Source organism: Dysidea avara, chromosome 14 (assembly GCF_963678975.1).
Source record: "Dysidea avara chromosome 14, odDysAvar1.4, whole genome shotgun sequence".
Lineage (NCBI taxonomy): Eukaryota > Metazoa > Porifera > Demospongiae > Dictyoceratida > Dysideidae > Dysidea > Dysidea avara.
In genome coordinates, this window is record NC_089285.1 from 7984549 (window position 1) to 8005937 (window position 21389).

The 21389-nt window shown below is 39.5% G+C and overlaps 2 protein-coding genes and 1 long non-coding RNA gene across 5 annotated transcripts; 1 reads left to right on the top strand and 2 right to left on the bottom strand.

Moving 5' to 3' along the window:
* Positions 1–6374: 6374 nt before the first annotated feature.
* On the bottom strand, positions 6375–9183 carry LOC136244584 (uncharacterized). Of its 2 annotated transcripts, XM_066036149.1 has the most exons (7): positions 8973–9183; positions 8589–8907; positions 8177–8423; positions 7880–8099; positions 7307–7821; positions 7010–7258; positions 6381–6681 (listed from the first exon to the last, which is right to left on the bottom strand). In XM_066036149.1, exons 3-5 carry the CDS (start codon positions 8290–8292, stop codon positions 7483–7485), a joined length of 675 nt encoding a protein of 224 aa, XP_065892221.1. In that variant the 5' UTR covers positions 8293–8423; positions 8589–8907; positions 8973–9183; the 3' UTR covers positions 6381–6681; positions 7010–7258; positions 7307–7482. The 2 variants fall into 2 exon arrangements, with proteins under 2 accessions (XP_065892220.1, XP_065892221.1); XM_066036148.1 differs by lacking the exons at positions 8589–8907; positions 8973–9183 and having other exon boundaries at positions 6375–6462; positions 6519–6681; positions 8177–8486.
* A 7761-nt stretch (positions 9184–16944) lies between these two features.
* On the top strand, positions 16945–19896 carry LOC136244848 (uncharacterized). 2 transcript variants are annotated; one of them, XR_010695585.1, is made up of 5 exons: positions 16945–17221; positions 17776–17918; positions 18860–19065; positions 19130–19473; positions 19538–19896. It is a non-coding gene; the product is annotated as an uncharacterized lncRNA (long non-coding RNA). The 2 variants fall into 2 exon arrangements; XR_010695584.1 differs by having other exon boundaries at positions 19553–19896.
* LOC136244847 (uncharacterized) lies at positions 17335–19978 on the bottom strand. The gene is made up of 2 exons (XM_066036392.1): positions 18807–19978; positions 17335–17912 (listed from the first exon to the last, which is right to left on the bottom strand). Exons 1-2 carry the CDS (start codon positions 19749–19751, stop codon positions 17709–17711), a joined length of 1149 nt encoding a protein of 382 aa, XP_065892464.1. The 5' UTR covers positions 19752–19978; the 3' UTR covers positions 17335–17708.
* Positions 19979–21389: the final 1411 nt, after the last annotated feature.

Consider the following 21389-nt stretch of genomic DNA (forward strand, 5'->3'; position numbering starts at 1 on the left):
CCACAAACACATTGTTGCTGACCCATTACCACAGTTATGGATTCCAAAGTTATATACCCACAACTGTCTAAGGTAAAACATAGACCCATGGGTGAGGGTGGGAACTGGTAAATTCTGTTGGAGATCAAAGGATAGACCTATAGAATTTGTGGTATTCTTGGAATCTGATCGTAAAGACTCATACCCTTTAGCAGCATTTTCATGGTGAGTAGCAAGTTCTGTTTGTAATTTGACACGCTCCTGTTCATCTGCATTGTCAATAGCTACTTTGAGCAAGTCACAAGTTTCACAAGTATCACTCCTGGGATATCCAAATCCAATATTGAACTCTTCTGTGAAAATCTTTCGATACAACCATTCCTTAACTTTTGGCTTTTCACCATCTTGGATATCTGGTTCATGCTTTTCAAGGTAAAGTTGATACATACGAGCAATACTTAACCCATCGGGCAAATACTTACGATTCTTGTTGGATTGCCTGGAATAGTGGCTTTCTCTACTTGGAAAGGATGATATGTGCTGCCTTACTTTGTCTTTCAAGTCTTCAGGAATAGCATGTGGCCTATTCTTGTGCCTATCCCATGAACTTGGCAGAAAGTCTGCTTGCATACACGAATGTAGTTTCCATTGCTAAGACGTACACGATACACAAACGTGTTGGCCTTTGGTAGCATTGCAAAACGATCCTTTCTCTTTGGCACAGTGCGTTCGATTAGCCCATATAAGTATTTGTTTTGGCTGTCATGGCTTCCAAGATGATAAAAGTCACGAAAGATACGTTCTCTTTCACTTCTACACAATTTTGAAGGGCAGCAAAAATTGCAGTGACAGCGAAGAAGGTAATCCAATCTTTTCTTGTCTTTTTGTTCTCCTTTGTATGTTTGGTACGCTTTACCACTGTATTTGGAGTGATTTATATAGTGATTATAAATCTACCCCGTTCAATCCGTTTTAAGAGAGAAAATGTAATACTGTGTGGCATAATTCCAGGACCTATAGAGCCATCTCTTACAATCAATAGCTACTTGTCACCAATAGTTTCAGACCTAGAAAAATTATGGAAGGGAGTTGAACTTCAAAAAGCAGGAGAAAGTAGTAAGACAATGATTGGATGTGTATTACTTGGTGTTGCATGTAGAGGTGTACTGATAATCGGATCGGCTATAATATCGGCCACCGAAATGGTAATTTTTACCAATATTGGTATCGATGCAGAACAGCAGGAGGACCGATATCGCTACTGATATTTATACAGTAACAATAGTTTGTACATAAACGGATTGTGCATTGGTTTTCTATATTATTCATGTGGCTCTTTAGTTCCAGTGGCTTATTATTCACTCTGAAACAAGCGCTACGTTATGAGAGGCCATATAAATACACGCGATTCTATATAGTGTTTGTTGCTGGAAAGCTTAATACAGTCTTTACAAATGAAGCAGTTATAGAGTACCTTGTAATAAATAAAAAGGGTCACAGGATAACCAAGGAAACTTGCTGTACCAGCTTTCTCACAAGCCATTAGAATGCGGAGTAATGCAGAAATATCCATTTAAGTCTTCATGGGAGTATACATAAAAATGTTTGTGGGTGCCTAATTGTCTAAATTGCACAATAGAAACTGTATACCACCACAGGCAGAGTACAGCAATGAATACATGCATATGTTGTTGTAGGGTAGGTAAATGTACACTTTTAACTATAATGCAAATATCGGATCGACTATCGGTTATCGGCTTTTTTTGGTGCCATCAATATCGAATATCTGTACATGCCAAAAACCTATATCGGTACACCTCTAGTTGCATGTGACTTACCAGCTGTACGAAAAGTTTGTGGATTTTTGAGCTATACTGCAAATTTGGGATGCTCCAGGTGTTTACAACAATTTTCTCGTGGTTATGGTATAAGAAACTGTTTTCTGATTTTAATCGAGAAAACTGGAAAATGAGAACAAATGAAAGTCACCGTGACGATGTGAAATTAGTCTTAGCTGAAAAAACCATCACTTCTAGGAGTAAGAAAGCATCTCAAGTAGGTTGTCGTTACTCGGTTTTACTTGATCTAACATACTTTCGTCCTATCGAAATGCTACTAATAGACCCCATGCATAACTTATACTTGGGGACAGCCAAACACTTTGCAAGGGATATTTGGATAGATAGAAAAATCCTTTCATCAAGTGACTTGGAACAAATTGAGGTCAATTTAAAGAGTATTACATCACCACAAGGTCTTGGAAGACTTCCTTCTTCAATTAACTCTGGGCATTTTCTGACTGCAGATCAGTGGAAGAATTGGACACTGTATTTCTCCATTATGTGCTTAAGTAGCTTACTACCTACACCTCACCTTGAATGTTGGAGAAAGTATCTTAGCCTGTAGACAAATATACAAATTTTCAGTTACACTGGATGACATCAAAATAGCTGATGAATTATTACTTAGATTTTGCAAACAAGCAGTTGAAATCTATGGTGACGAAGTGATTTCCCGTAACATGCACATGAATTGTCACTTATCATCTTGTATTAAAGAGTTCGGTCCATTGCACACTTTTTCGTTGTTCCCATTTGAACGTTACAATGGAATTCTTGAAGAGCAACCAACGAACAACCGCAGCATTGAGTTACAACTAATGCGGCCCTTTCAAAGACAGTGCATCCTTAAATTTAAGACATGAAGTCAAGAGTTGGCCAGAAGCTGAACAATTTGTTGGGGTCTTATCAGATGGTCGTGATGATGGTGACAGTACTGAATTTGTACATGACATAAAACCAGGACCAAAATCATTACTTGGATCATTTACTACAGATTCAATATCCATCGTAAAGAGGCTTTATGTAAAACTGTATCCAGATTTTGAAAGCCAAATTTTGGATAATCAAGTTTACATTTCATATAACTTTAGAAAGTATTCTACAATTCAATGGCATGGAAAAACCTTGTCATCAAACTTGAATAAAAATGCAAAAAAATTGCCTAATCATGGCTTTACCACATTTCAATTTCACTTCAGGTGTTGATACTGGACAACGAACGGGTGAACGACTGGCTGAAGTAGATTATTTTCTCACACATTCACTAATTTTACCCAATAATTTACAGCGCTTACTTCATTTATTTGCTTGTGTAAAGTGGCCTATGATGCATTCTCAACATGAGAAATATGGAAATACAGTCAGAGTCTGGTATAGAAGTCTATATGAGCACCAGCAAATCAACAAGTTTTTATTAGCATCAAACATTTCATCAAGAGTCATATTTGCCTTACAAGATGATCATGGCATACCTGTTTGTGCCACTGTACCAGTTATTGATGTATAACTAACTGATCATGTAATGTTCTCATTTGTATACCTCATAATTATACTAATTTTAAGTGCCAACAAAATTACACAATATTGTTGTATGTGTTGCTTAGATAGCTGCATGTGATTGCATTAAAAATTTTAGTGTTTAGGAATTGTCATGTAAATTTTATGTAAACATGAAATTTCATAAAGTATATGATACATGGTATGAAACATGACATATCCAAGTGAGTAAACATTAATGAATTTTGGCTTGAGATTTCCAATGATGTTTTGGGTATGGAAACACCTAGGAAACATGATGATCAGTTCAAGTTGTCAACTTAATAAAGGTATGGAGTTGGGTAATGTTAGTGAAGCAGAAGTAGTTCACTGTGCACAACAAAAGCCTGTGCTAACTCAACAGTTGCTACCCACAGCTAATGGATTATCAGCAGATGGTGAAGAAAGCCAACGGCTGTCAGATGAACTAAATGTGCTTAGCGTCTCAGCACCAGTGAGTAGTGAATGGATGGAGTGTAGACAGCAGCAGCTAGGCAACCTGTTGAGGAGTACAAAGGAACAGTTGTCAGAGGAACACTACTTACCTTTGGAAGAGCTTTTATTAGATTACCATGATGTTTTTAGTTTAGAAGAAGATGAGAGAGGAGAGACTGATATGGTTGAGTTTGAGATAAATACAGGAGATGAACTACCCACGAAACAAGCTGCAAAGAGAATACCATAATATTATGCTGCTCGTCAGGAAGTTGCAGAACAGCTAGTGAAGATGCAGAAGACTGGTGTCATTAGACCATCCAGTAGCCCATGGTCAAGTCCAATTGTACTTGTCAGGAAAATGGACGGAACTCTCCGCTTTTGTGTTGACTATAGAGTCCTTAACTCTGTGACTAAACCAGATGTGTTTCTGTTACCTACAATTAATGATTTATTAGTGCCGTCACCCCACCGAGGCAGCTACATTGCCAGCAAGATCACCTAATGTCACTGAATTGACTGATTACTGTGAGGAACTAGTGCTTAATTTATCTTCGGTTAGAGCCTTAGCAGCTAAGTCCATTGCCAGAGCACAAGTTCAAAAAGACCAGTACAATCGACATACTAGTGCCACCAAGCTCATTGGATACTAATACACTTTCCTCAAGATGAGACCGGTAAGCAGCGGAAGCTATCCAGACCATGGCATAGACCCTATCATATAACCTCCTGCAATGACCTGGATGTGACAGCAGTGAAGATCTTTTTTCCAATGGACCCACCAATACAAGTACACCAGTGTAGAGTCAACAAGTGTCCACCTTCTTTCCCAAATGATTTTTACTGATATGGTGGGAGATCAAAGCCTGGGTGGCCAAGTAAGAGAATTGCAAAACAATTAGAAGCAGTGGATGCTGTAATGAGATGTTCAAACTGACAGTGAAGAAGAAAATGCTTGTGAATACCAGACAGAATCTGGAAATGTTACGAGAATATTATCTGAGCATCAAGAAGAATCTGAGACTAGTGATTCTACAGTTAATATCTCGAGTGATTCTACATCACCCACTCCCAATGTTACTCTGTCAAGTGATGTCACCATATCTGATCAAGATCAAATACAAAGACAACAATGGTTCAACAGAAAGATAGACAGTCTCAACGACAAAAATGTCCATACTTTCTGAGAAGTCATCACCAGGGAAATAATCACATTGACCATTTACAAGAAGACGCTTGGGATGAGCTTATTCAAGGGAGGAAGTGATGTGATATAGGCATGATCATCCTGAGACTTATGTGTTAAATAATAAACAATTAGTGCATTAGGTCACATGACAATTAGACTATAAAAGGCATGAATTGTAATGTATTGTGAGTCTCCTAAATTTGCCAATGAAAGTGGTAGCTGATGATACTTGTTCCTGCTAAAGGGGGTTAGCTTGAGTAGAACTGTTTCTGGTGCACCTGAATTGGTACAAATGCAAGTATACGGTAAAATCCCTCCATTCCTAGCACCATAATAAAATGCTCATATTACAGAAACCACAGAAGCATCTTGGTCCAAATGTACGTGCACCACTAGCAGGGGCGGATCCAGAGTTTGGTAGGGAGGCGTGTACCATAACCAGTGTAGTAGGTAGCTACATAAAGCAGAAGCACAGAACCCTGGAAGCTAAAGGTATCTTTTATGTATCATGACTAAAAATTGTGTAGTTTTAAGGTTACGGGATACCATATAACATCTGCACACACGTGTGAGCATTTACAGGTATTTTTCTACTGTACAGCAATGTATCACCTTATCGCTTCAATTATAGTTTTATACTGTATTCACCTTTGTGAGAAGCCGTTAACCCAAAGCATTCGCCGTAGAGAATCCAGTAGGGCGTGTCACAAATAATGAAAATCTTCTAGCCCAGAAACGGCGTACTCGAATCCCATTTCAATTATTTAAAGAGCTTTGCTAATTCATGATAATAACTGTGAGGGACTGACGAGAGCTTTTTCAAATCATCTACACTATCGCTCCCACCCAAGCTATAACGGCAGCTGCCGAAGCCAATCTATTCTTTATAAAATTTACACTCGACCACTCGAAGGTGACATTCAAAAATCGGCTCGTCTGTCCCTAGCCGTGAACTTATTTTAGTGGTCTCAACTTCTAAAATAAGAATAGCTACATCGACAATCGAAATTTTTGGCTAGAAAACTCACTGTGCAAGCCCAACCATTTTAACGCATGCGTTCCACTAATCTGGCGCGACAAGTAACCGCATCAGATGTTAATATTATTCATTAGCTATCATTGTGAGCTCTTCTTGTACGTGAACGATTTTCAGCTGTAGATTACTAGTGCTTTTACAGGTAAGACACAGTATTGCATGCAGCTATGTAATATTACAATCCATACACAATTTATATGATGCAATAATAAATGATGCTAGCTACATGGGCTGCAAAAAGAATGCCAGTACTCATGTATCCAGAGGGAAATTTAAGAAGAGAAGGCCTCCAGAAAAGCCATCACAAGTGGTCCCTATCAATCCAATGCCACCATTAAATGGTAGCAGAATAATCAAACTGGAACACCTTCAGGACCACCTACAAGTCATCACTAGCCATGTTGCTTCTTGCCATTCATCCTCCAGCTGCAGTTTTTCCAGTGAACCTGTCACAGTTAGAGAAGAACGTCGTGATGGTTTGTCATCGACACTTATTACTCACTGTCATAACTGTAGTGAAGACTTTACCCTCCAGACGTCATCCAAAGTGAAGGGTCTAACTGACAAACCTCACTGGGAAGCCAACGTAGCAGCTGTGTGGGGTCAGATGTCTACTGGTGGTGGTCATTCAACACTTGTGGAAACTATGGCGGTGCTTGGTGTACCTGTTATGAACAAGCGTTGTTTCATATCTACAGAAAGAAGAATTGGGGAATGGTGGTGTGCACTTCTGGAGGAATCAATGAAATTAGCTGGTCAAGAGGAGCGGGAGCTTGCTATAGCTAGGGGCACTACATGTCTGGGGGATCCAGCCATCACTGTCATACTGGATGGAGGTTGGAGCAAACGCACCCATAAGCACTCTTACAATGCCAAGTCTGGTGTGGCCATCATTATTGGGTATGAAACTGGGAAAATTTTGTTTATGGGAATCCGAAATAAGTATTGCAGTGTATGTGCCCTAGCCACCAATGGTAAACCACCTGAACATACCTGTTTCAAAAACTGGGACGGCTCCTCATCAGCAATGGAGACAGATATCATTGTAGAGGGCTTCAAAATGTGTGTTCAACAACATGGTGTGAAGTACAGTAAATTTATTGGAGACGGTGATAGCTCCGTTCGGCATGCTCTAGTCAGCAGTATTCCTTGGGGCTTTGCCATTGAGAAGATTGAGTGTGCCAATCATGCTGTCAAGTGCTTTCGTACACATCTTGAGACAGTAGTAGTTGACAATCCACGCTACAAAGGAAGGGGAAAGTTAACAGAAGCTATGCGTAAACGACTTACCAAGGCAGCTCGCTGTGCTATAGCGATGAGAAGCAAGGAATCAGATAGATCGTCAGCTATTGCCAAGTTGCAAAAGGATTTGATGAATGCCCCATATCACTGTTTTGGTGGCCATTCTAAATGTAGCACAGACTTTTGCAAAACAGCTCAAAAGAGTAAGTCAACATCAAGTAGCTTCAGCAAGTCAATTGTCTCCAGTGTATCAGTTGTTTCCAGCCTGTCGAGTGTCTCCAGCGTGTCAGTTGTTTCCAGCCTGTCGTGTGTCTCCAGCGTGTCAGTTGTTTCCAGCCTGTCGAGTGTCTCCAGCGTGTCAGTTGTTTCCAGCCTGTCGAGTGTCTCCAGCCCATTGAGTTTTGTCTCCAGTCCATCCAGTATCTCCAGCCCATTGAGTCTTGTCTCCAGTCCATCCAGTGTCTCCACTCCATCAAGCCTTTTGAGTGTCTCCAGCCTATCAAGTTTCTCAGGTTGCTCCAGTCCATCAAGTGGCACCAATTCACCCCAAACACCAAGTGTTCCTAGGCCAACAGCATACAGTGATAGAACACCCATCAATAACCCCACCACATCTAGTACCTGTTCTGTTCCTCCTCCATCAAACTCCGTCCGTGATATAAGTCCACAAGATCTCTGTGAGCTGACTATAGAGCATGAAGAGCACTGGGTAGATGCCACAAATGATGAATGCCTTGAAGAAGTACGCGATATTCCAGCAGCCAAGGAGAGTGTTATTGATCCAGCAATGATCTGTGATATCCAACGAGCCCTCAGTAGGTTGGTAGGAAAAGCTCCAGAACTAATCGGTAAGGTAAATAGAATACAAACCATTATTTTACAACAGCTACGTATATTATAGGTAATTTCACAACTAACCTTGCAGAGAGTTGGATGCACATCCGTTCCAAGTTTGACGGTGGAAAACAGATTAACCGGATCCAAAGTGGTTCATGGCAGGGTCGTTGTGCTGGTGCCGGTCTCCGATGTAACATGGGACCATCTTGGGGACCAGAGGCATGGCAGGAGGCTGTAGGAGTTCCACCATCCAAGGTGTTCCAAACTGCTGCGTCGAAGACGAAACAACAAGTGGAGCAGGATCGAAAACGGAAGGCAACCGATAAATCTAAACAGCAGAGGAAGAAAGCTAAATACAGTGCTGTTGACAACAGTCTAAGTTCAAGAAGAGCGTATGCCAGGTAATACACACACCACATACATACAAACTACACATGCACACCGTACCATATAAACACATTCTACATACAAGCACACACTAATTACAACTTACTAAAATGTTCTTTTTAGGCATGATGGTGGAGTTGATGTAGATGATGTTCCAAACAACCTTCCTTCTTCTCATCTTCAGGACCTTGTGCTAAGGTTTTATAGAACCACCGTTGTTATCAGTAGCACCAAAATGAAGGAGATTGAGCTGCTTACTTCCAAGCACAGTGATGATGACCATGCTTCAGTGATCTGGAAGTCTGAAAGGAGACTAAGAATCACCTCAACCAATGTGAAGGCCATTTTTCAGCGACGTGCAACCACACCAGCTGCACCTCTAGTAAAGCAGATGTTGTACAACAGTTTTAAAGGTAACGCAGCAACTAGATATGGATTGACACAAGAAAAGGCTAGCTCAATTAAGTACCTTGAATGGCTACGGACTCACTGTGGACCAGTAGGAGCCTCAGTAAACCAGAACTGTGGGCTCGTTGTTTCATCCACTTATTCCTGGTTAGCTGCCACACCTGATGGACTAGTGATTGATCCATCAGCTTCACCTCTACCACCAGAAGGCCTAGTAGAATTTAAAAATCCATACAGCTACAGGGATAGCCTGTTACAAGATGCGATTGACAACAAGAAATGCTGTTGTTTGACCGATGTTGAAGGGCGTTTTCGTTGAAACACAACCACGAGTACTACCATCAAGTACAGTTTGCAATGCTTTGTACTGCTCGAACCTGGTGTGATTTCTTTATCTCTGCCAAGGACAGTTTCGGGGAGAGAATCAGGTACGATGAAGAGTTTTGCTTGTCACTACTCCCCAAATTGAAACGCTTCTACTTTTGTGCCATTCTGCCAGAGCTGACCGTTCCTCGTCAGCCAATACGCGAACCCAAGGAGTGTATAACTGACGAAACATTGTGGATGCAGCAAGTGGAATCCTCGTCTTCCCCTTGAACTTCTCTATGATGTACTGTAAATCTTGAAAAGAAAGTGTAGCGATCGTTTTTCACACTTTTGTTCCTTGAAGATAGACTAAATACCGTTATTACTTGTACACTAATAATATCACTGTTGTAACTACTATTATATCCTTCTTTCTAGCTCTGTCTTCCTCAATAACAATCGAGATAACAATAACCGCGAGGTAGCATATTACTCACTACACGCGCAAAATTACGTAAGAAATTTTTTCAGTCAGGTTATTAATTACATCCGGTAGCGATGGGTATCCCGTAACCTTAAGACAAATATCTAATAAATCATGCTTTCTAAGTAATCTGCATTGATCAAGAGTTGTAGGGATCATGCAATGACATGCAGTCATGAGTCCAGTTACAAACCCAATGTAAGTTGTCGTATAGAATGACATGTAAAGGACCAAATGCATAAAAATTCCTAGCAGGCTATATAGCTAAGTGTACATATGTCCATGGGTTAAATGCAAGTTGCGATTAATGTGGAGGTTAGAGTAATTGACTGACTAGGGTATCTTGATCTTTTTTATGATTTTTTGGAGAGGAGGGGGGAAGCACATGCCCCCTTCTGGATCTGCCACTGACTAGAGTGGGGAATCCTGGATATCAAAGTATCCAGGTATCCTTTCTGAGGAATTTTGTTGTGCGTACCTATGCAACCACACACACAGACTTAAATAGGGCTAAGTCCAGTGGGATTCAACTTAATAAAAGGTATTTCTGAAGAGATGGTAAAACATTCACATTGCTGCTATGGAGACACGCAGGGATCCTACACCAATGCTATGAAAGGATCATCTGGTCTTATGCCACCAATGAGCAGTATCTTTAGCACGAAAGCTAAAGCTCCTTATTTCCAGCATGATCGCTCTACTAACCTTTCCATTGTCAGCAAGTCTGCTTCACCAACCTTGCCTGAGATCCAGGAGAAACCATCCTACTAGTTACCTTTGGTGGTACCTATTTCTGTGGCACTGAACTGATTAAGGGCAGCCATACAAAGTCAATAGGACAGTGCATATGGTGGTGTGAAAATCTGACGATTTCCAGCTGATCTCTCTACTGAAAGATTTGTTTATAGCTGATTTCTCTACTGACAGTCTGTGTGATTTGTTTCTACTGAACTCTCTACAGGCTGACTTGAGTAGCTGAACTCTCTGCAGGGTGACTTGTTTCTAGCTTATCTTTCTAAAAGGTGATTTGTTCTAGATGATCTTTCCACAGGGTGACTTGTTTCTAGCTCTACAAGGTGAATTGCTTTCAGTTGATTTCTCTACAGGATGATTATATTATGTAGCTGATCTCTCTACAGGCCAGAGTGACTCGTTTCTAACTGATCTCTCTACAAGGTAATTTGTTTCCAACTGAAATTTCAACAGGGTGACTTGAAATAATTATAGTTGAAGTGACTGGTTTATAGCTGATCCTTCTACAGGATGACTTGCTTCAAGTTGATTTCTCTACGGGTGACTTGTTTCTAGCTGAATACTCTACAGGATGATTTGAAATGTGATTCACACTTTGCAGGGTGACCACTGACTTGTTTCTAGCTGATATCTCTACAGGGTGACCTTTCTGTAGTTAAGCTTCATATTGAGTGGCTTATAACAGTGTTAAATTCTCTACAATATATAGATGAATAGTTTAATAGAGTAATTTACTTCTTATAGTTGACTGCTTCATCAGGGTGACTGCTCTATTAGAGTATCTCGATCATACCGAGTTGGATTCTGTGTTTATAATTCTGTGGTTTTAAGTCTGATTTTCCTACACCATTGAAGAGCCTTTCTAAGATGATTACTCCATCTGTACAGCAATTTTCAGAGCATTACTCCAAGCGGTTTTTCTGGTAGGTGTGGCAAGTAATAGTTGTTTATTAGCTAACCTCAATTGCATAATTGTTACACACGTTGGTCTTTTTGTTGTATCTTCGTGGTCTATAGCTTGATTTCTTTCAAACTACAAAAGGTTTGAGGTTCAATAGTTAATTTTTTTCCTCCGGCCCTAATGGCACTCCCTTCCACCCACATGTCTCTATGGAGAGCAAGCTAGAAGAAAATAGATGCTCTGATATCCACTCTGGCATTATCATCAAGCACAGCTGAAAGGTGATGCATAACCTCACAAGACAGGAACGTAAGTGAGGCTCCACCTGGACATCATGGCACACTTCCGTCATCAAACTAGCAGTCAAATCTCGTACTTCATTATGCCAGATAATTGGAAAAGCACCATGTGGGTAGCTAAGGGCTGAGACAAGATAAAATCCTTACCACACATGCAGTGCGATGGTAACAGTGATGGTGTAAAGGCATAGCGTAAACAGATGGCATCAATGAATTCACCTTTATGAAGGGCAAAACCATACTGCTCCAACAGAAGTGCAGACAGCCAGGAAGAGGCCCCTCTCTCCATGCAGCACTCAACAGCTCAGCACAAGGTGGAGGACAATTAGTTAACCTATCCATGCACCGATTTTCAGCTTTGTAGTGCTATTATGTAATTCAACAATAATTGACAATATCACGAGTACAACAGAACCTCCAATTTACAAACTGAGCCTAATTAATTAATCATAGAAAAGATCTCACGTGTGCCTATTACATTGTTGCATGAAAAGGATAACCTGTGTGCGTCTGTATGCAGTGTATTGTTATAGTTTTGGTTCACTACATCTCCCCCTCTTCAAAGTATCTGCTTTGGGGTCTGATTGTTGTTCCTGTCTGTATCCTGGTGGCCATACGAGCAGGTGGAATGGCTGGCTCATCTGCAGGAGCAATGGAATCTGGCATAGGCTTATGTCACTCCTGTTTCTGTGAATCTGACCAGTCAGTGTTTGGATATGGTATGAATGAGGAGTATGTTCCAAGTCATGCAAAACCATTGCAATTAACACAGAGGCAATATCCAAGGGTTCCCGGTTATCCTACAGCATATATACATAGTATAAAATACTACATTTACACCGCTCTATCAATGAATTTTTGTAAAAAATATGCTCCAGCTTGAAGTACATCAGCAGCCTTGTATCATTTATCTGTCTTATTAACCATTTGCTGTGTGTATAAAGAATGCATTGAATCTTACTGAAGTGTAATAAAAGCATTATTTACGAGACTTGTGAATTAGTGAAGAAATCTGAACTCCATAAATTTTATCAGTATCTGTCTGAGAACATACGTACGTACCTGAAACCATGACGCTATTACCTCCTTTTTCACATTCAGATATTCATCAACTTGGAACCAACACGTGAACACTTCCATTCCCAAACAAAAAAGTGACCTAGAAATACCAAAATATTAATTACTTGAGATAGCCTGTTTTTTGCTGTAAAAGTCATTATCTAGTACCATAAAATATTACTGTGCCTCTAATTTGAGAACAGCTCTGATGACAATAATTCCAGGGCTGTATTATGGCTATACTATTCAAGGGCGGCTATACAAATTGTGGCTACTTTATGAGCAGTGACTATTAACCAGTAAAGTATTATATTTTCTGCAATTGCAGTACTCATACTCACTTGATAACATGAAAAGACAAAGCCTCAATGTATACCTGACATAACTTCATCACCACAATAAAAGACATTTCAATAAGTTTGCTCTGGACGAGTAATCATTTGATGACACATCCACTGCTGGTGATGAATGGATACAGTAAGGGGAATATTTCTAAAACTTCGTGACACAAATCTTTTTATTTGTGCATTTTCAGACTCACCAAACCTACAAAAATGAATAAATAGATAATATAACTGTTGAACTGACAGTACATACAAGCCACTTGATCTTGTAATGTACATTAAAATCTGCTGTGAGAGATGAACAAGATAATCGAGTTTCGGGGTCACAGAAGCATGAATGTAGACCTCACACAGGGCCGGGGGAACTGCCCCGGCAAGAGCCGGGCAATATTTTTAATTAGTATTTTTAATTTGTGGTAATTATTACTTTATTTGAAAGAGCAAACCTACAATCGAATCGAATTACGTTTTTGGCATGCACGCGAAGGCTGCGGCAGCTCTGAACAGGTGCCCGTGGAAGTTGATTATAATGAAGACTTGTTTCTTCCAGTGTTGGGTGATAAACCCAATCACCCGAAGACTTTTGCTTTTCCGAAGAGGAAGTTTGGGGACAAAAAGCCGATCTATCGTTCCTTACAATCTTCGTGGTTCGATAAGTGGCCATGGATCACGTACAACGAGACAGAAGATAAAGCGTTTTGCTTTGTTTGTATCAAGGCAGTGCAACAAGAAAGAGTCAGGAATTGCTCACTGACCAGCAAAACATCGGATGCGTTTCTCACCCGCGGCTATACGTATTGGAAGGATGCCACTGGAGAGAAACATGGAGGATTTCCTCTTCATGAACGCTCCCATGTAAGTTTTTATTATTATTCATAGCTATATTGTAACAAACTGCTTTGTTTAATACCGCACTAGTTTGAGCATCACTACATTCGTTTCTCTATTTTTTAATTTAGATGCACAAGTGGGCAGCTGATTTAGTCATGAACAAATACAAAGATATTGGTGAGCATTATGCTGCTGCTGGTACCAACCAAAGGGCAATCAACAGAGCTTACTTGCAAAAAGTTCTTCAAAATGTCATCTTTCTTGCCAGACAAGGCCTACCATTCAGAGGCAATTGGATTCCATCAGAAGATGGCGGTGGTGGCTGTGAGAAGGAATCCAACTTTTACCAATTAATGCTGCTACGTGCAAATGACGATCCAGGGATGTTAGAAATAATGAAACGTAAAACAAACAAGTACACAGATCACCACATACAGGATGAGGTGATTAAGCTTTTGGCTCACAGTCACTTGCGTAGAATTGCTGCAGACATAAAGGCAGCAGGTTATTTTGCAGTGGAGGCAGATGAAGTCACGGATTCTTCAAATAAAGAGCAGGTTGTTGTGTGTATAAGATGGGTCGATGACAAGTTCGAAGCACATGAGGATTTTGTAGGCCTCCATCATGTTGATGACATAACTACTGCTACCATTGTTCATTTTGTCACTGATACTGTGCGCCGCATGACTCTTTCAATGTCAATGTGTAGAGCCCAGTGTTATGATGGGGCTTCCAACATGAAGCGAGTGGCATCTGACATTCAAAAACTTGAGCCACGAGCACTTTATTTGCATTGCTATGGCCATAGTTTAAATCTTGCTGTATCCGACACTTTGAAAAGTATTAAATGCATGTGTGATGCTCTCGATGTAGCGCTTGAAATATGCAAGCTTTTCAAATATTCACCTAGGAGAGATGCCATTTTTCACAAGTTTAATCAAGAACTCACACCACAAGCCCCGGGCATACGAAACCTTTGTCCAACCCGTTGGACTGTGCGTGCTTTATCCCTTGAGAGCATACGCATCAACTATTCTGCTTTAGAAGCAACGTGGGATGAAGCATTAGAAGTTTGCTCACAATCAGAAATAAAGGCTAGAATAAATGGAGTTCGATCAAAAATGAAAGGTTTTGATTTTTTGTTTGGTCTTTTGTTAGGTGAGCGGATTCTAAAGCACACCGACAATTTAAGCAAAACTTTGCAAGCTACAGCCATGTCAGCAGTAGAGGCTTATAGTGTGGCCAAACTATGCATAGAAGTTTTCAAGAAAATTCGAACAGATGACGATTTTGATTTGTTTTGGGAACTTGCTAAAACTACCCAAAACTCATTGGAAGTCAAGATCCAACCTTACCTCGTGCTCGCAAATGTCCTAGACGTTATGAAGATGGCACTGCTGAACCTTATCACCCTCCTGATGTTAAACAGCATTATAAGCAAATATACTTTCGAAGTGTTGATTCAATCATTACTACAATTGAAAATCGTTTTCAGCAAAAGGATTATAAAACATACTCAACATTAGAGCAGCTTATTATTAAGGCTGCAACTAAGAAAGACCATTTGCAGGAGCTCAATGAAGTGGTGTCTTTTTACGCATCAGATTTTAGTAAATCTGAACTTGAAACTCAACTTGAGCTACTTGGACAAATGAAAATTGCAGTTAGTGGCTGTCACCTACAATTCTGTGACATTCATAAATGTTTTCAATCTTTGCCTCCAGCACAGCCATCTCTGTTATCACAAGTGTCTTTGCTTGTAAAGCTGATTGCTTTGATGCCAGCCACCAACGCTGTTTCAGAGAGAAGCGCATCATTTGGGAGGTTGCAGAAAATATGTGACCGGATTTGCGAAAAGGTACCTTTTTTGCACATTTTTCAAAACCTGTTTTTTGTTATTAAAGCATTTGTATAATCACATACTATTCGCTGTTAAAATTTTAGCGCGATACACCCAACCGTTATTGAGATATAGGAGTTTTTCGATTCAATACATTACAAATTAACTTTAATACATCTATCAAACCTGTAGTATAAGATTCCGAATATTCTCCGTAACCAATCAAGACGACAAATCTTCTTCTTAATCGTGACAAATCGCTGTGTTCAGAAACGGAGTGAAATTACAAAATAAAACGGATTAATTATTGCATGGCTGTTTCTTTTTCCTCGTGACGATGTGCTACTGCCATATTCTGTGTAATTCAGATTGTTTGGTGAGTTTATTGTTTACGTAACAAAGTTTTGTTGACTGTAAACACGTAATATACATGTCAAATGAAGGATTTCTTTTAGCGCGCACTGTTTCAATGCTTTTGTTGTTCAGTTGTTTAAAATAAGCCGACTAAAGCAAGCAGAGTAAACTATTATACTGGATAATAGCCATAGCGAGAACCGTAGTATTATACAATAATTAATTTTAGTTGTTAGCTTCTGTCAGGTTAAAAATGGCGGCGTGATTGTAATTAACCTGGCCTATGATATAAACACAGTGAAACACTACTGTAACAGCACTAGTAACTAAAAAATGAGTTAACAGATACAATTCAAAGAGATTAAATACATACAACACAGAAGTATTCTGAAGTGGAGGTCATGGCCGAGGTTCTGTTGGTTCAGGACATACGATGTCTTGTACTTATGTTGGACAAAATTCTTTAATTTTATCAAATAAATACCATTTCCTTTCTATAGATAGTCCATCAGGGATGATAACTTGTGGAAGATCTGTGTGATGTGGATGCCATGAAGAATTTTTCCATAAGTTAATACACCGCTCGGTGTCAGAAATACGGTTTTTCACAAATACCTTTCCAGGGCGTGATGAGCTAAACCTAAAGTGGTGCAACTGCGTTATCCCCTTCAACGCAGTTTTGATGGTGTGTTGCTCGAAATACTCTGCCCAGTTGTACATTGGCACTATGTTGCTTCCGTCCTGTGCTCCAACTAGTTGAGCGTAGTTTGGTTTTGCTGACTGGTTTACTACTCTCACAATATCATCAAGACATCCAATAGAAGTCTTCTTATAGTTTTGCTTCAGCAGTCCAAAACACCAATCAGGACTAATCTGCATGGAAATGGACTGATTTTTCTCCAAATCCATGATGATAAAGGAAATGATGTAGCATTGAAATTATAGTATTTCCACCTTTGCCAACATTGGATGCCTCGTCGATCAAGTAGTTTATCTGAAATTATAGCACATTGGAGATGCAACTCATAAACATCACAGTATCAACTTACTTGCCGAGGAACAGCTTCACAACAGACACCAAATATGGCACATTTACGAGGTGTCAGAAAATAAATAGGACCAGGCTGGAAAGGGTTGCTTGGGTAATGGACCTACAATAAGTAAGTCATTATAGTCAGTTAGCTATGATTTTATGCAAATACCTGTAGTGCCATGTCAAAGCTGTAATGTATGGTTTTGTTGTTGGAGTTGCAAGGTATTTCTGGTCCAGGAAGAGGAACTTCCATCGTTTCACCATGTGTGTACAGCTCTTCCAATGCTTTCACACTGTCCTTGCATGCCTTTCTGTAATAGTCCCTCTCCTCCTTAACATGTTTGATGTGTGTTTCAGCTTCCTTGATGGTCTACAGTAGGAAAAACAATAGAACTTTGATACTTTTCAGAATAGAATACTGACAAACCTTGATTTGTTAAGTGTTTAGCATGTGAAGCTTTGTAATGACAATCTGCACATTATAGACATGGCTTTGTTGTAATTTACAGTAGGTTACTAAAGTGATATTCATCACCAAAATGGTTATCTCTAATTGGGATATTCTAATATTTTCATGTATTGTTTTCTATAATGTCATGATTATGTCTCTAAATTTACCTGTGACTTTTCTTCTTCTGGTTTATTAATGATCTCATAATAGCTGTGCTATTTTGTTGACAGACCCAACACAAATCTGTGCGTGGCTTGGCAATGAGAATGTGTGGGAGCAGCTTTCTCCAGTATGCGAGAAAAATGGTGTTTGCTACGTATCTGATGCCAGCCTGAATGCAAGAGTCTTTGTAACGTCTCCACACATCCTAAATGTGAGTAAATACAATAATGGTTCAGCACTAGATGGTTCTGAGTGGTGTCACTGTTTGAAATGTAAAATAATTGTTTTCTCTTTCTTTTTGTTTGGGTGGGGGAGAGTCATCTGTTTACATCTCTCAAATGTTTGCATTTACAATACAACTTGTAGTGCGATTTTGTTGCGCCTGACATATGTGACCGTCTCAGCGAAAACTCACATTGTTTGCACAAGCATGCATATTTAGAAAAATGAAAATTATTTGTAAAATTATGCATTCTAAAGGAAAAAGTTTGCAAGTTTAAATGGGGCCGGTTCTCTGGGAAGGAAGTCTCAAAACAATGACAACTATATACCATCTTACTCGCCTGCTCATGGAGAGTTCGAAAATCATTGTTTTGTTTCTGTAGCGCTAATGGTATATGGTTGATACGTGCATTTGTTAACAGTGCAGTAGACGTGAAGAATCTTTGCCATTTCTTTTGTAAAACTGGCTTTGTGAGTAACCACGCAATCAAATACCAGTCTAAACCTATGCCTCAGTTGATTGGCCAATGACTGCTGAATCTTTTAAGCCAAATTTCAACAGTGTAGGGTAAAGCAAACAAGAGTTACAGCCTCGAATGTAAGCGCATGTAATTTATGTTTAGTATAGTTGTTGTACAAATCGATTTTCTTACTCTACCTACTGTCTAGCACTATAATTCCAAAACTGCTCACCGGAATTAGCTGAAATTTGGATTATCCACTCCTTAGGCACTAGAGATAACGCTGAGACAATAAAAAGAAATTCGGCAAGTGTGCGAAAAAGCGGTTTTTTGCTGAGACGGTCATGTATAGAGTATGTTGTTTCTATGTTTGAAAGCTTCTAATTCTATAAGTCCTTTCATACAAGAAAACTAACCTTTTTACTGCTGCTCGATGGTAACAATTTCATATCGTCTCTTTTATATCCAGGTATGCGTCCAGGCAAGAGGATGGCATGTTGTTCAGCACAGTTCTGCAGAAACTTGACAGCAGCATTGATGACATCAAATGGCATGGCGTTGTGAGGAAGACACTTAGTGTTTCCATGGACTCGTGGTGTCATTCCACATTCCAAGTAATGTGACCTAATGGACTGAAGTCTCTTCTTTGGTCCAATTCCATAAAGAAACCCAAAGGTAACTGAACAAACCGGAACCCTGTTGTGCATGTAGTCAGAATAGTTCCTTTGTCTCCTTTTAGCCTTGTGTCTACCATCTATGATGTTCTCACTCCTGTTCAATGTTGTCATCAATGACCCTAAGATGACCATGTCAAGTTCATCGTGTGTCATAAGAGAGGCTTGAGCCCTCATTTCAATGAAGTGCTCTGTTGTGAACTGAGAGCTACATGGTCTACCATCAGTCTTCTTGCAACCACATGTGTTTACTACGAACTCTTCACAAAGTAGACCTTCCCTTTCATCTACCAGTGTACTACTACCTGTGGCTGGAGGTGGTAATGATGAACTGCTACTGTCACTGTTTGAATCCATTCTCCTTCTTTTCCTTGCAGATGTTGAACCAGGAGTACTACTGCTTCTGTTGGTAAGTGGTGTGCTAGTGAATGGCTGATTATCATTCAGTGATGTATCAGGCAGTGATGTATCAGGCAGTGATGTATCAGGCAGTGATGTATCAGGCGTACTGGTGATCGGCTGACTATCATTCAGTGATGTATCAGGCGTACTGGTGATCTGTCGACTATCAGTAGACACTACACTGGCTGGGCAATACACTTCTGGAACACAAGAAGATTCTGGAGTCATCGTTTCCTGGTGGTTATTTGCTAGCGGAGACTGAAGCATGCCACTGCCTGGAGACATAGTAGTATCAACTGCTGAAGTAAAGTTTAGGGAAATCTCTTCTTCGAAAAGACCTACTGTTCAACTAATTTTAATGTTTTTTGTGTATGTTGTAAATATACCTGCATTGTTGTCAAATTCTTCATAAGTGTCTTCATCACATTCAGTAGTGTTTACATCGTAACCTAGGTGGAATTTTCACCTCGACATGGCAGAAATATTTTAATGGATTCCTTACCGCATTCCGATTCTACGTCACTTTCATCATCAAGGTATAGGTCAATATAATACATATATATTTTAGGCCACAGCTCTTCCCACATACATTCTGTGTATGTACTTTTTTTAGGTTTGTACTTTTAGTGGATTAATGCATTTCAGCAGTGTTAGTTTTGAGGTTCACTCATTTACAGTCGGCTTCACACACCTTACCAATACAGGGTGAAATCCACAATAATTATATGTCTCTCGAAAATTTGTATGTATACGGTAACTGACCACACAGTTGTACAGGGGATGGTACCTTAAAAATAACTGTACTGTACAGTAGAGTACTGCTTTCCTTAGAGGAAGATTTCAACACAACAGCCCTGTATTTAAATTTATGTTATAGGCGTGCAATGGCAACTTACGTAGTTACAGGAAGGTCTAGTTTTTAGCTCTAAAGAGCATTAAATTGTGAATAAAATGTATGCATAGCAAGCCACTAAATGTTTCAAAGGGAGAATATTTGGCCAAGAAATGGCTGTGATGGTAGGTTAATGGTAAAAAGTTTAATAGCGACAATTCAGGTGAATTTTTGTGCCGCTTGGTCTTGGCACAAAATTCACCTGAATTGTCATTATTAAAATTTTTACCATTAACCTACCATCACAGCCATTTCTTGGCCGCCACCTTGGATTTCACATCTTTTTTCACCATAGCCTTTTTGAGGGCCGCATGCTTATTTTACAGCTTGGCTGTTTTGGATTAGATTTCATTACTTTTTGTATTTGTATACCCCAAATATGACCTTTTTAACCTATCTTTTTTTCTTTTCCACAGGAAGAAGAAAAGATGAAGTGGATGTACTTTAAATATTTTATCAGTAAATGTACAAATTATATATATATATATATATATCTAATCCAAAACAGCCAAGCTGTAAAAAAAGTGTGCGGCCCTCAGAAAGGCTATGGTGAAAAAAGATGTGAAATCCAAGGTGGCGGCCAAGAAATGGCTGTGATGGTAGGTTAATGGTAAAAATTTTAATGACAATTCAGGTAAATTTTGTGAAGCGGCACAAAAATTCACCTGAATTGTCATTATTAAAATTTTTACCATTAACCTACCATCACAGCCATTTCTTGGCCGCACCTTGGATTTCACATCTTTTTTCACCATAGCCTTTCTGAGGGCCGCACACTTTTTTTACAGCTTGGCTGTTTTGGATTAGATTTCATTTCTTTTTGTATTTGTATACCCCAAAGCCGGCCTATGGCCAGCTTTGGGACTTTTTTAACCTATGTTTTTTTTCTTTACTACAGGAAGAAGTAAAGATGAAGTAGAAATACTTTAAATATTTTATCAGTAAATGTACAAATTATATATATAATACATATGTGACCGGATTTGCAAAAAGGGGCCTTCCACACACATCCAATTTGCCAACTTTGACAA